This window comes from Sinocyclocheilus anshuiensis, unplaced genomic scaffold (genome assembly GCF_001515605.1).
Source record: "Sinocyclocheilus anshuiensis isolate Anshui unplaced genomic scaffold, SAMN03320099.WGS_v1.1 scaffold1389, whole genome shotgun sequence".
Taxonomy (NCBI): Eukaryota; Metazoa; Chordata; class Actinopteri; order Cypriniformes; family Cyprinidae; genus Sinocyclocheilus; species Sinocyclocheilus anshuiensis.
This window is the reverse complement of record NW_015552672.1, coordinates 576,781-589,470: the sequence shown is the minus strand read 5'-3', so window position 1 is coordinate 589,470 and position 12,690 is coordinate 576,781. Positions and strand designations below refer to the sequence as shown.

Below are 12,690 nucleotides of genomic sequence, written 5' to 3'. Positions count from 1 at the left end.
GTCCAGCCCGGGATCATCACATATGTTGGCCGCAAGCCCGCCTGCCACCGCTCACTCAAGCCGGCCTCCGCTCACTCTAGCCCGCCTGCCGTTCCTCACTCAGCCCGCCTGCCGTTCCTCACTCTAGGCCACCGGCCTCCGCTCACTCTAGGCCACCGTGTGTGGCGCTGTGTGTGACGTCGTTTGTGAAAGCGAAACTACTTTGTTTGGCCTTCCAAAAGAGGACACAACTAGAAATCAGTGGTTAAGTTGTATTTACAACACTGTTCCAGAACAGTTCAACCCAAATATTCAGATGTGTGCAGCGCATTTTGCGGAGGATGAGGACTGTTTCCTGTGAGAGTAGCCTACAATGCGGTGTCTGTTTCTATAAAGTGGGGCAGTTCCAACTTTGCAAGGACAGTCTGGATCTCGTTTGTAATGGGTTTTATTGTTTTTGTCTTGTCGCGCACAGGGCATCACAGTATGGTAAGAGGCGTAACATTTCCGTCACATGCTTGAGGTATTCAGCCAATCACAATGCACTGGATAGCTGGCCAATCAGCGTACACCTCGCTTTTCAGAACGATGAGATTTGTAAAAATCGATGCGTTTCAGAAAGGCGGTGCATAGAGGAGAAACAATAATGTACAGTATGTGGAAAATAATGTGTTTTTTTAACCTTAAACCGCATAAACACATCGCATTACACCAAATATACAACATAATGTTCTTTTTCAGCAACTTCATATGACCCCTTTAAATGTAAATATTTAAAATCATCACAGAAAATATACAAATATTAAATATATAAATATGTTGTAACATTATAAATTACTTTACTGTCACTTTTGATCAATTTAATGCATCCACACTGAAAAAAAGTAAATAAAAATATTTTCTGCAAGTAAAACAAAAAAAAGATTTAAAATCATATATCCTGACATCTACAATCCAGAAAAGTCCAGACAGATAATGGTAGTGAAATGCATATGAAAATATATAAATATTGTTTCATGGCATTTACAGTATGTACATTAACTATTATTTATCTGTTAAGTATTTAATGTTTGTATTATTATGAAGTGTTCCCTAAAACCAGCCTCATTTAATTTCATATGATGCATTAGTTCTGATCTGACAGTCTATTGTGCATTAGGGGAAACGCAGCACTGTGGGGCGGATGTGTATAATGCAGCTTTTGGTTATAAAGAAGATTTAGCTTTGGCTAAAAGCAGCATAAACATCTTTAGTTCCATTTACAAGCTATAATTGGATCAGCTGCTGCTTTCCACAGAAATGTACCTGGGAAACACAATCATGTACAATTTCAAAGTCATAAAAAAATCCAAGTGCATTTTGGTACACTGCTAACAAGCAGAAGGTTGGTTTTCATGTAATTTGTCTTGAGTAAACAGCAAAAGCAAACTCTTTACAGGAAGTAACAAGCAAGTTGTGCAAGGGAATCCATCAACACATAATTCACTGGATATAAAGAGAAGAGTTTACGCCTTCAAGCTTTTGCCTGAAGAAAGAACCCCTAAATGCAGCCTATGGTAAATTGTAAAATGATGATTTCTCTGCACTGTTGGACACCACACATTCAAACAATATGGCCTCCCTGTGGGTAATAAAGAGAAACACCAGTCTACCTGCTTGCTGTGTGTTTTGGTCTTTATGGATGTGATTTAGAGGGAAAACGGGGGCATCATCATGAGATCTGGACTGAGATATGTTCTTTGTGTGTTGTGGGTGTGTACCTTGAACCACAGTGTAGGACGCCTCTACGGACGAGAGATTAGTGATGACCGTGATATCATCATCTCTGTTTGAGCTCTCCATGTCAATATTGATGGTCTCCTCCATCTCACGATGCAGACTGGTCACCACACCAGTGGGATATGTGACGTTGGTTAGACGACCCTCACTGTCATAGCTGTGAAGAAGAGATACAAGACAAAACTCACTAATATGAATATAATAAATAGCCAGCAGTGTCTGCAGAATTTTTTTTTTTAATTTATAATTAATTTTTAATGTTTTAAATTATTTGATACCAATGTTATTTTAATACTATTTTAGCAAAAAAGCAAATAAAAATGACTAAAACTTAAACTAAAATAAAAAAGAGAATACAAATAAAAGCTAATTTAAAACATTAAAAATATTATAATAGATACTATTATGTTTTTAATATTTTAAATTAGCTTTTATTTGTATTCTCTTTTTTATTTTAGTTTAAGTTTTAGTCATTTTGTTATGTGCCTTTGTAATTTTTATTAGTTCTTAATATTTCTATATAGCTTTTTTAGTTTCAGTTTCATTTTAGTGATTGTAATACTTCAACTTTAGAACAAGGCAGGTTTTTTTAATTGAAAGTTTTTCATTTAATATTTGTATTTTATTTCAGATTTTTTTCAACAACTGGCAATTGGAAAAAAGCATATATATATATATATATATATATATATGTTAATAAAATAAAAGTTAATAAAATACAAATTCTAGTTTTAGTTAACAATAAAACACAACTGGACATCTATTTAATGTCTAGAGCAGTTCTAGCATACAGACACTAGATGGCTGCAGGACCAAAGCAGTACTGTGAAAACATCCTCTGCTCTGACACTAGATGAAGATACCAGTCAGATGATAACCACAGTGCTTAGAAACAAAAGTCAAAATTCATTGTCTATAAAGAATTTTGAACAGTCACACAACTTTTGCACTAACAATTTTTAGCAGAAAAACCTGCATTGTATTCTCTATCCAGCTTAACAAAATGCTAAATGCACTGAAACATCACTAGGTCATTTTAAATGAACTCAATATCAATAATTTCATTGCAAACAAGCCTCCTTTTATGTCAATTGGGCTTAATATAGATTACCTTATTAACATTGCACAATAAACATTGTTATTACTACCCACGAAAAACAGATGCAAACAGAATTTTAATAAAAAGTTTTACTGCATATTGCAGCAGTTATTCATCAGACGATAACCAAACACATGTCTAGAGATGCAGTGACGCTATTAGCCTTTTCAGCATTTTAAAAAGTAAGTTATTCTCATTGAATTCCTCCTGAAACTTTTTGAATAGTGAGTTTTTTAAACTTTTTTTATTATTATTATTTTCTTTACGATTTCCAGATTTGCCTTTATCTCAAAGTTCTATTATCACACTGCACATTTCATACTCACTTGTAAAAGTTTGTCCATCCGGTCTCATCTGATTTGGAGGCTAAAAGTTCTGTGTTAGTGTAATAACCGAGCTGTGCCACTTCCTGACTGAGGGCGGACACTGAACGTAGGCTGCCGGCTGGGTCCATTCCCAGTGTTACCACCTGGTTCTCTGGCAACAGCACAAGCCTGATAGAGCCAGATGCCTCCCTCCTCACCCGAAGCGTATTGTTAGAGGCATCAGTAACTGCTGCCAACTCTCCGTCCAGCCCGTAGGTAAAGTTATACAGTGCTAAGCCTGTAATGAGGCTAACCGTCTGCCTATGAAGGCCGTCAGGACCAAACACATATAGCTCCTGTTCTAGAGATGAACCCACTTCATATTGTCCACTCGCTGTGGCATTGGGGCGGTTGCTGTGGATTGAACGTACACGGATATTGTTCAGGTCAGCGATGTACAGGGTACCATCTGGTGACACAGCCAGCGAAGCGGGACAATTGAGGCTGGTGTCCGCAGCATAGCCTTCATCTCCTGAGAAACAGTTGCAGTTGATGTCATTCTTGCAGTCGCATTCAGAGGCAGCACCGGCAAGCAGGGAGATCTCACCGCTGGTGCTAACTTGCCGTATGCGGTTGATGCGCTTCTCGTCGGTTTCAGCAATATAGAGCACACCTGTGTGGGAGATGGCGATGGCTGTGGCGCTCTCCAAGGCAGAATGGATGGCTAGTTTGCTGAGAGAGTAATCAATGCCAGGGACCTGGCAGTGCATGGGCCGCCCTGCAATAATGCTGACCTGGTGGTTCTCAGAGATACGCAGGATGACGTTATTCTCCAGCACATACAGAGAGTTGTCCATAGGGTTGATGGCCAGGTCTGTAGGCCACTCCAGACGTACCTGAAACATTAAAGGTGAAGAGTACATTAACACAAAAAAAGAACAATAATTGGGCATGTTGAGCAGTTGTGGTCTGAGTGTAAATTCAGCTTTGCCCAGTGGAATTTCCCTGCCTCTGCTTTTGATATCTCCCATTCTGTTCGTTTGATCCCCAAAGGGGATCTGTTTTATCCTTGCTTCTGGTCAAACTGAGTGCATTTCCCATTTCTGACAGTAGATTTCCTTCTGGCATTAAAAAAAAAAAATTATGTGTTACAGATTCTTCCTAGTGGAACGAATCAGCAGGTCTATGAATTTATTACAGTGATAGACAAATGATGACAGCTGCTTGATTGATAATCCAGTTCCATTGTTTGTCACTCTCATTGTCAAACGTTAATACCCATGGAGACACTCTGACAAACAAATATTGGCTAGCGAAAGCTCAAACACACAAGGATGAAACATTAAGTATTTCACAGCGCAAACTGAAATAAACAGGCTGAAATGTGTTTACACAGCTGTGTTTCACAGTTTATCTTAATGCTTCATGGGGCCTGTAAATTGTAAAAAAAAAAAAAAGAGTAGTGAGTAGGTTACTTGTAAAAATGATTTAGTTTAAATAGTTATTTCCTGAATTTTTACTGTTCTTTTTATTAATTACACTGTATTTTTACATTGTCAAAACCTCTACATTAAAACATCAATGATGACAATCTCAGCCAGATGTTGTTTTTTTTATACAAGCACGTTTGATCAATATTACTTTACACAGGGTGACATCAAATTAATTTATAATATGCTCTGGTACACGAATTATCTCTCTCTGATTCCATAAAATAATCTTGATAATTAACCGTTAGTTTTAATGGATTGTTTCTATGCAAAGACACAAATTGCATTGCTTCTGCATGAAAAATGACCTAAACAAATGACAAATGAAGCTGACTCATTTTCATATCCATTGAGATTAATTGGTGTATGTATCTGACATACAAGAAGTTAATTTGAACTTGCACACACTGCAGACAAATTCAAGTAAGATGCAATATACATCTATACACATTATAGGGCATCTGAATTATGCACTTTAGTACAGATTTCAACAACTGTTCATTTATTTTTAGGAGTCTGAATTGCAAGTTGAGGAAAGTAATTACAACCTGGCTGACGTCCATGCTGGCGTCACAGCTGAGGGGCCTGACTGCAGTAAGGTCATTGGTCTTTATCAGAGTGGAGATAATGCCATTCTGATCCACTTTTCGTATCATAGTAGCATCCACAAAGTACATCAGGCCGTTCTTATCCAATGCAACACCTGCATGAAAGAACGGACAGTGAAGAAACTCAATACTCGTGCATGATAATGCTCATATTAAGACATGCTATAAATTGTATGATTTTCAACAATGTAGAAAACATTCACCTGGTATTAAAATGTCAGTTAAGACATAGTTATCTATTGTTATAATTGTCTAATTATGGTAATTTTCTTCTTCTTAAACTTCTCGTCAATGTCACTGCAGACTCTCCTAAAGAATTTCACTGCTCCCCAAGTATCTGATTGATTTCCCTCCCATTCCGATATTCCAGAGAGCAAAGGTGTCTTTAAAGGTAAAATAATTAGTAGTCTGTGTGTGTAGGAGCAATGACCTGGAAAAGAGTCAGGCGCTGTGCTGCTCGACTGCTACAGTTTGAGTCAACCTGTCACGGTGATCATGTCAGAGTGCGTTTTATTCTGAGATAAGAAGGCAGAGTCTGTCTCTGAGTGCAGTCTGCTAACCTTATGATCTCTCTTTACCTTCTGTGTCATTTATTTTCCTCACATCAGTGGTGGAATGATGTCTGGAGTCTAGAGAATTACAGGTTACTGAGGTTTGTGATAGCACAGAAAATGACAGCACCCGGTAACTGTCTAAGAGATTAAATGTTGATGCTTTCTAGGTTCAAGGAAAATAAAAATGCTTCTGTCGTAATTGTAAAGCATCACAGCATTGAAATGCTGCTTTGTCTTGCGTAAAAGCTAACTTTGAAGAAGTTCAGGGTGTAGTATATAGTAAGGTATGGTACCGTGTGTAATTTTTGCCCCTCCCAACTCACAGAAAGAGAAGAAAAACGGAATATTTCCTTAAAAAACTTCACCTCTTGGGCTCATTAGTGTGGCCTCCACTGCCTTGCCTCCATCACCACAGTGAGCCTCATCGAACGGGACGCACTGCTCTCCCGTCCCCGCCACCACCTGAGCGTTATCCAGCAGCGGTCGTGCCCCATTCAGAGAGCGAACGCGGTAGATCTGCCGGGAGTTGGTGTCTGACAGGAACAAAGAACCCGACACCGGATCCACTGCCAAGTAGTACTTATGGCTTGGACTGTTGCTATGGAAATAGGGCAAATGGGAGAATGTCTCTTAATAAAATCCTCTGAAAAAAAGCATGGTTACCTTGGTGAACATGATGAAATGAACTATTCAGTTCATTGCTGGTAAAGTAATTGGAGCTCAAAAAAGAAAACTCTGATAGAAAAGAAAAAAAAAAGCCCTGAGTGAAATTCTGCTACATACAATGAACTGCAGAAAAGAGTAGGACACAGGCACAACAAATCTGCACAAATCAGACACATTAGCATGCTATTTAGACATGCACACACATGATAAATATTTTTACATTATGCATTTATTTTAATTACCTGTGTCTTAAATCTTTATTTCTTCATGGACAAGGGAAGAGAAGAGAAAAATAATGCATCAGTTACAATAAATCAATAAAGTATCCAAACATATAATTGCAAAAGCTATTCCAGTTGTTAAAAACAACATTCTATCAAAACTGAACTTATTTTTTTTTCATAATAAATGTCCTTGTTGTAGTAGTGCATGATTCATCAATGCATGTCAAGTGTTTATTATTATCCTTCATCAAACTGCAATAAATGTTGACTTTGTGGTCAGTGCAAGTGCTCTGACATATTGAGCTGTGGTGCTCACGGGAAACCCTTGATTTCACGGAACAATATCAAATGACAAGTTTTAATTATTATTATCTTCTTCTGACAGCTTTTCCTGTCATCGGATCTTGGAATTCAAGCCTCATTCATTTTTTATTTAAAAGTTAATTGCTGATTTCATTTTTTTTAGAACCAACTCCAGACAATTATTATTTCAGCAGAATATTTAGTTATACTCAATAATGCCTTATATTAAAGAGGTGAAATTAATTACAAATGCTGTTTTAATGTTGTCAGCTGTGCATCCTATCAGCTTTACCTGAGCTCCAGTACAGCTGTGGTATTGAGGGACGGATAGACCCTCCGCACAAAGTTAAGGTCACCCACGTACAAGTTACCCTCTCCGTCACAGGCTACAGCCATCGGCGCCAGCAGCTTGTTGCCCTCAGCCATCCCACTGCAGCTTGGGCATGAGATGCTGCGTCTTCGGCCGTTACCCATAATACTGTTGATGATGGGTGGCTGCTGCTGGGAGAGGAAGATATTCTCACCGCTGCCCTTATGAAGGATGCCTGTGTGAATTAAATCAAACACTGCCACTAAGCGCAACTGAGTGAGATTCCAAACATGACATATTTCTAATGGTCTTTACACGCACAAATGTGATGCTTAAATGAAAGCATCAATTTCTACAGTGTGACATATTTATTGCATTTCATGATCAATAGTGTGAAACCAGCAGTCATTAAAGACCTCATAATCATCAATAACGACCAAAAAAAAATTGCTGGTCCCTCAAACACACAGAAGTTTACCCTAATACAGCGATGAAATTATGAGCAATGACAAATGTGCATAAAAAGAGCAATATTAGGCAGAATATTTGTTTTATAGTCCACTGGCATGCTCTCCATCTCTATGTCCTTATTTGACTTTCCACTAGCCAAGCTCCAATCACAATAAATTGTTTTTCTTTTAACACCAACCTCCCTATCTCCTAAAGCAAGGGAATACGTCTTCGGAAGGAGAAATTTAGTTGCTGCAAAAGCCTGAAGATAAACAGGTGTGAAAAAGGATGCAGTAACTTCTGTTCTATAATGGTGTTTAATACCAACACATTTCGCACAGTGTGAGGAGACTGATGTCACTTCTGAGTTCTTCTGCCCTTCCCTAATGAGTGTATTAACTTCTATATGAATAGGTGTTTCCATATCATACCGCTGCGGACATTCAGCATGTGGTGTTTGTCTAGAGACCAGCCGCCCAAGTTTGAGGGGTTGAGCTCGTATCCCTGCAGCACAGCTGTCCTCTTCTCCCACAGGATCTGACTGGGACACGTCTCATACTCATACCCCACAGACACTATAGAGAAAGATTGACAGATGGAAAGAGGGATAGGAAAGGAACGTGAAGAATGAAGGCGAAAATGACAAAGAAGGAAGACACTTAGAGGAAGAGCAAAGCTGTGCTATCTTAATTAAACACTCCATCACAGAGCGGGGACATAACAATTCATTAGCTCACAGGAAGAACTTGCTGCTGGCACACACCATAATGGATGAGAGACAGACAGTCATTAAAATACGAAACTATCTGTGTTTTGGAGCTCAAGAGAAGACACTGAGCTTAAGAGAAGACACTGGGGAACAGACAATAGCATAGACAAGAAACAAGATAACAGTTAAAATACACCTGTTTCCTGACATGACTCCATATCCCACTTACCCAAAGCCTCGGTCAGGCCATGGACCCTCTGCCTATAGGCATCAGTCTTGTCCCAGATATAAGTGTAAGCCAGGTTAGGAGATGCATGGAACCATTTCTGAAGGAGATGACCCTCCACGGCCACCATCAGGTGCACTTTGGCCAGGCTGAGAGGCACTGGAGCTGGGGTCATGATCACCTTTAGCAGTGAGAGGTAGCCTGAGGTCCTGGAGCTCAAATAGCAAAGTTTAAGACCGGTGCCGGGAATCTCCACCTGTTCATGAAGCACCTGGACAGTGAGAGGAAGCGAAAAGTGGGTTAATGGCTTCTAAAAGTGCTAAAAATCTAAAATTCTTGCAGCTGCTGTCAGTCTTTAAAAACTACCTCAGAGAGGAGATAAAAGAGATGAATTGTGAGCAGGGGAGATAAACCGTGATTGCGAGAAGGTATGAGGATGTGAATGAGTCAAAAGGAGTTCAAGAGCAAAAACGATGATTAACAACAAAAGACCAGAATATAAAACGCAAATAAAAAGCCAACGGAAGAATGTAATGACCTACGCGGGCGTGAATTAAATGAGAAGTGATGATAGTGGTGTTGAATGCGGCACCTGGCTCTCAGGGAGGATGTGTTTCTCTGAAGGGTTGGAGCTGAAGAAAGAGGACAGTGGGGACGGAAGAACCACAGGATCAGGCCTGACAAAACCGCTCAGGTCACATCTGGCCGTGGTTTTCTCCTTCGTTTGTAGCACCACAGTGTCCATGGTGTAGAAGCGATTCCAGGGCAGCCACACCGTCCGTTCCTGACTCAGAAATGGAGACCGCTCAAAACGCAAAGTCAGAGAGCCTCCACCGTTGGCCACCAGATCAAAACTAGAAAGCACAGGAGATATACTTCAGTACATACTCAACTGCATGTGGACGTATAAAAAGGGGCTTAAATAATGTGAAGTTACTCACGTGCCATCCTGGCGGGTCATGGTGTGACCATAGTGCGGGTACTTCACAAAGGTCACGTTGACGCCCACCAAAGGAGTGCCATCTGAGGTCAAAACCTGACCTCGAATCAGAGATGCCAGGCTACACACATAAATACAATATTAGAGCATGATAAATTTAGTAATTTAGTCTATCACAGCACAGGGCAGATGAGGTACCTGGCATTGAATGGGTTGATTCCTGGTATGATATGAGTGCTGTCTTTACCCACAAGCATCTTGATTCTGTCATAAAAGGATGGGACTTTCTGGACCTCTGATTGGCTCTGCTGAATAACCTGAAGTGGGTCACGTGATCCACGGCACAGAGGATTGGTTACACAAGAGCTCTGCGTGCAGCAGTCCGGATCCATACAGTCAACCAGACCATCTGAGTGGAAAAGATGTCACCACATGTCATAAGCTTTAGGTCTGTAACATGCATTAGCAATGTGATACATGCATTTTGTATGAAAATAAACCCACACTAGGGTTGTCACGATACCAAAAATTCAGTACTTGATAGAAATGTCAGGGCATAACTAATATATGCCATTGAACATACTTTATTTTACATAAAATACATCAATATTAATATAAACATTTCAAATGAAATATTAGCAATGGAATAAAGACTTAGCAGCAATTTTGCTGTAAAATCTTCTAACGCACACTACCGTTTAAGAAACATATTTTTTTATTAATTTTTATTCAGCAAATATGCATTAAATTAATTACAGGTGACAGTAACGACATTTATAATATTTAAAATGATTTGTATTCCAAATAAATGCTGTTCTTTTGAACTTTTATTCATTAAAGAATCCTGAAAAAAGCAGCACAACTGTTTTCAGCATTGATAATAAGAAATATTTCTTGAACATCAAATCAGCATATTAGAATGATTTCTGAAGGATCATGTGTAATGGCTGCTGAAAATCCAGCTTTGCCATCACAGGAATAAATTACATTTTAGAATAGATTCAAATAGAACAAAAAAAGTTATTTAAAATTGTAATAACATCTCACAATATCACTGTTTTTACTCTATTTTGATCAGTCTTAGTGAGCATAAGACACGTCTTTCAAAACGATTAAAAATGTCTAATTTGCAGATTGGCTATTTTGACACATATCTGATTTTTTTCTTAATTAAACTTAATTAACCTTGCATGTTTATCTCTTCATGAAAATAATTTTTCATGTGTTCAGCTGCATTTTACTGAAGTATTGAACAGAATTTGTACTCAATATTATCGATACTATAGAAAGGCATGTTTTTTTTTTTTTTAGAATCGCTTGGTTCTGGAAGTACCGGCACATTTGGCGTCCCTAGCACACACAGTTTCGATGTTTCAGAGTGGCAGATGGTTTAAAGGGACTTCTGAAAACTCTCAGTTCATCTGCCATCTTATTCTCAGTTTGTGTACTTTTGATGAACCCTTCTCAGTTCAAACCTCTGTGCTGCTTTGATGTCAAGAGAGGGAGACAAATAATATGATAAAAAAACATAATAAGCTCAAATGTAGAACTTCTCATCATTATGGAAATGAAAATGAACAAATCTATTTATTTATCCCCATTGGGGTAATGAGCTCAACTGATGGATATGATCACTGAATTGAATGATGCTCTAGTTTCTCTCTCTCCTGATTTCACTTTTAGAGAACTTACATCAAAGTTACAGAGGGCATCGCTTACACCCCTGAGAGCTTCCTTTCCTGTTTCATCTTCCTTTCTCTCTTCCCATCTCTTATTTGCCACATATCGCAGTTCAGTGTACATGTGCACCGTTTCAACACTTCTCCCTAAATGGGTCTTTCTTGATCCGGAACAAGCTCACAACAAGCGTGACTTTTGCTCCATGTTGTTTTGCCTGGTGCTCTCTGATCTCTGAGGTTTCTGTGAAGTAACCCCCAAACGAAGAGTAAACAAAAAAAGAGAGAAGAAAGAAGCAGGAAGTTGTGTATGTCTGGAGAACGCTTGTTTGTGTCTGGGTCAGATTGAGCAGTAAGTTCAAATGCCTGCTTTGACAAGTATTTTGTGATCACCTTTAAAATGTTATCCACAAGTATAATTAAGATGATAAGCAAATTGAGATCCCCTTTGCCCTTCTATATATAATTTCCTGTCCTCTCTCTATTCTAATAATAAATATTCTGAAGAACATTTAGAAAAACAATCACCCACCTTTAAAATAATCAAATGTTATTGCTTTGCAGCCTGAAATGAAGGACAGTTTTGTTTTTATCCAGCTGTATCTACTCAGTGCAACTCTGCTCTTATCCAAGTGAAAGATATAACACCAACATGTCAGAAAAAAATTAAAAAACAGAATCACTGAGTTGGAAAAAGGATCACCCCCTCCTAAAAATGGCTTGTAATCAGGTGTAGCTAATCACCTTCTCAATGGAACATAAAGCCATTTGACATTCAGCTGTGATCAGCTGTGGTCATTTTGATTAGCTCAGCATGAAAAGAGCTTTCCTGGAGCATTTGCAGTGCAACTGAAGCAAACAATCAACTATGGATGGCAAGGCACTGTCAAAAGATCTCCGGGATAAAGTTGTGGACAGGCACAAGTCAGGAGATGGATACAAAAGAAAAAATGCAAAGGCTTTATCAATGCCTAGAGCCACAGTGGAGTCTATTATTAAGAAGTGGAAGGTATTTGGTACAACACAGACCCTCCCTGGATCAGCACGTTGCTCCAAACTGAAAGAAAGAGCCAGGAGGAAACTGGTCAGAGAGGCTACCAAGAGCCCTACAGCAACTCTGAAGCAGCTGCAGGAATTTATGACAAAGAGTGTTCATTGTGTGCATGTGACAACAATATCACAAATTCTCCACAAATGTGGCTTGTATGGGGGGGGTGCAAGAAAAAAGCCTCTCCTCAAGAAAGGCCTCATGCAGTCACGATTGAGCTTTACCAAAACACACCTTGAAGATTCTGAGGCAGATGAGACTAAAATTGAATTAAAATCCTGTTATGGGGTGTTTCTCTGCAGCAGGGACTGGAGCACTTGTCAG

The 12,690-nt window shown here is 39.0% G+C and overlaps 1 protein-coding gene across 1 annotated transcript in view; it reads right to left on the bottom strand.

Moving 5' to 3' along the window:
* LOC107667428 (teneurin-2-like) overlaps positions 1-12,690 on the bottom strand; it is a 113,945-nt gene that overhangs the window by 7,262 nt on the left and 93,993 nt on the right. The window contains exons 12-22 of the mRNA XM_016459097.1: positions 9,841-10,051; positions 9,644-9,763; positions 9,295-9,556; positions 8,706-8,973; positions 8,199-8,342; positions 7,300-7,552; positions 6,723-6,743; positions 6,180-6,412; positions 5,201-5,355; positions 3,184-4,058; positions 1,740-1,915 (exon numbers count right to left, since the gene is read on the bottom strand). Coding sequence (XP_016314583.1) covers positions 1,740-1,915; positions 3,184-4,058; positions 5,201-5,355; positions 6,180-6,412; positions 6,723-6,743; positions 7,300-7,552; positions 8,199-8,342; positions 8,706-8,973; positions 9,295-9,556; positions 9,644-9,763; positions 9,841-10,051 — 2,718 coding nt within the window. The remainder of the gene's footprint in view (positions 1-1,739; positions 1,916-3,183; positions 4,059-5,200; positions 5,356-6,179; positions 6,413-6,722; positions 6,744-7,299; positions 7,553-8,198; positions 8,343-8,705; positions 8,974-9,294; positions 9,557-9,643; positions 9,764-9,840; positions 10,052-12,690) is intronic.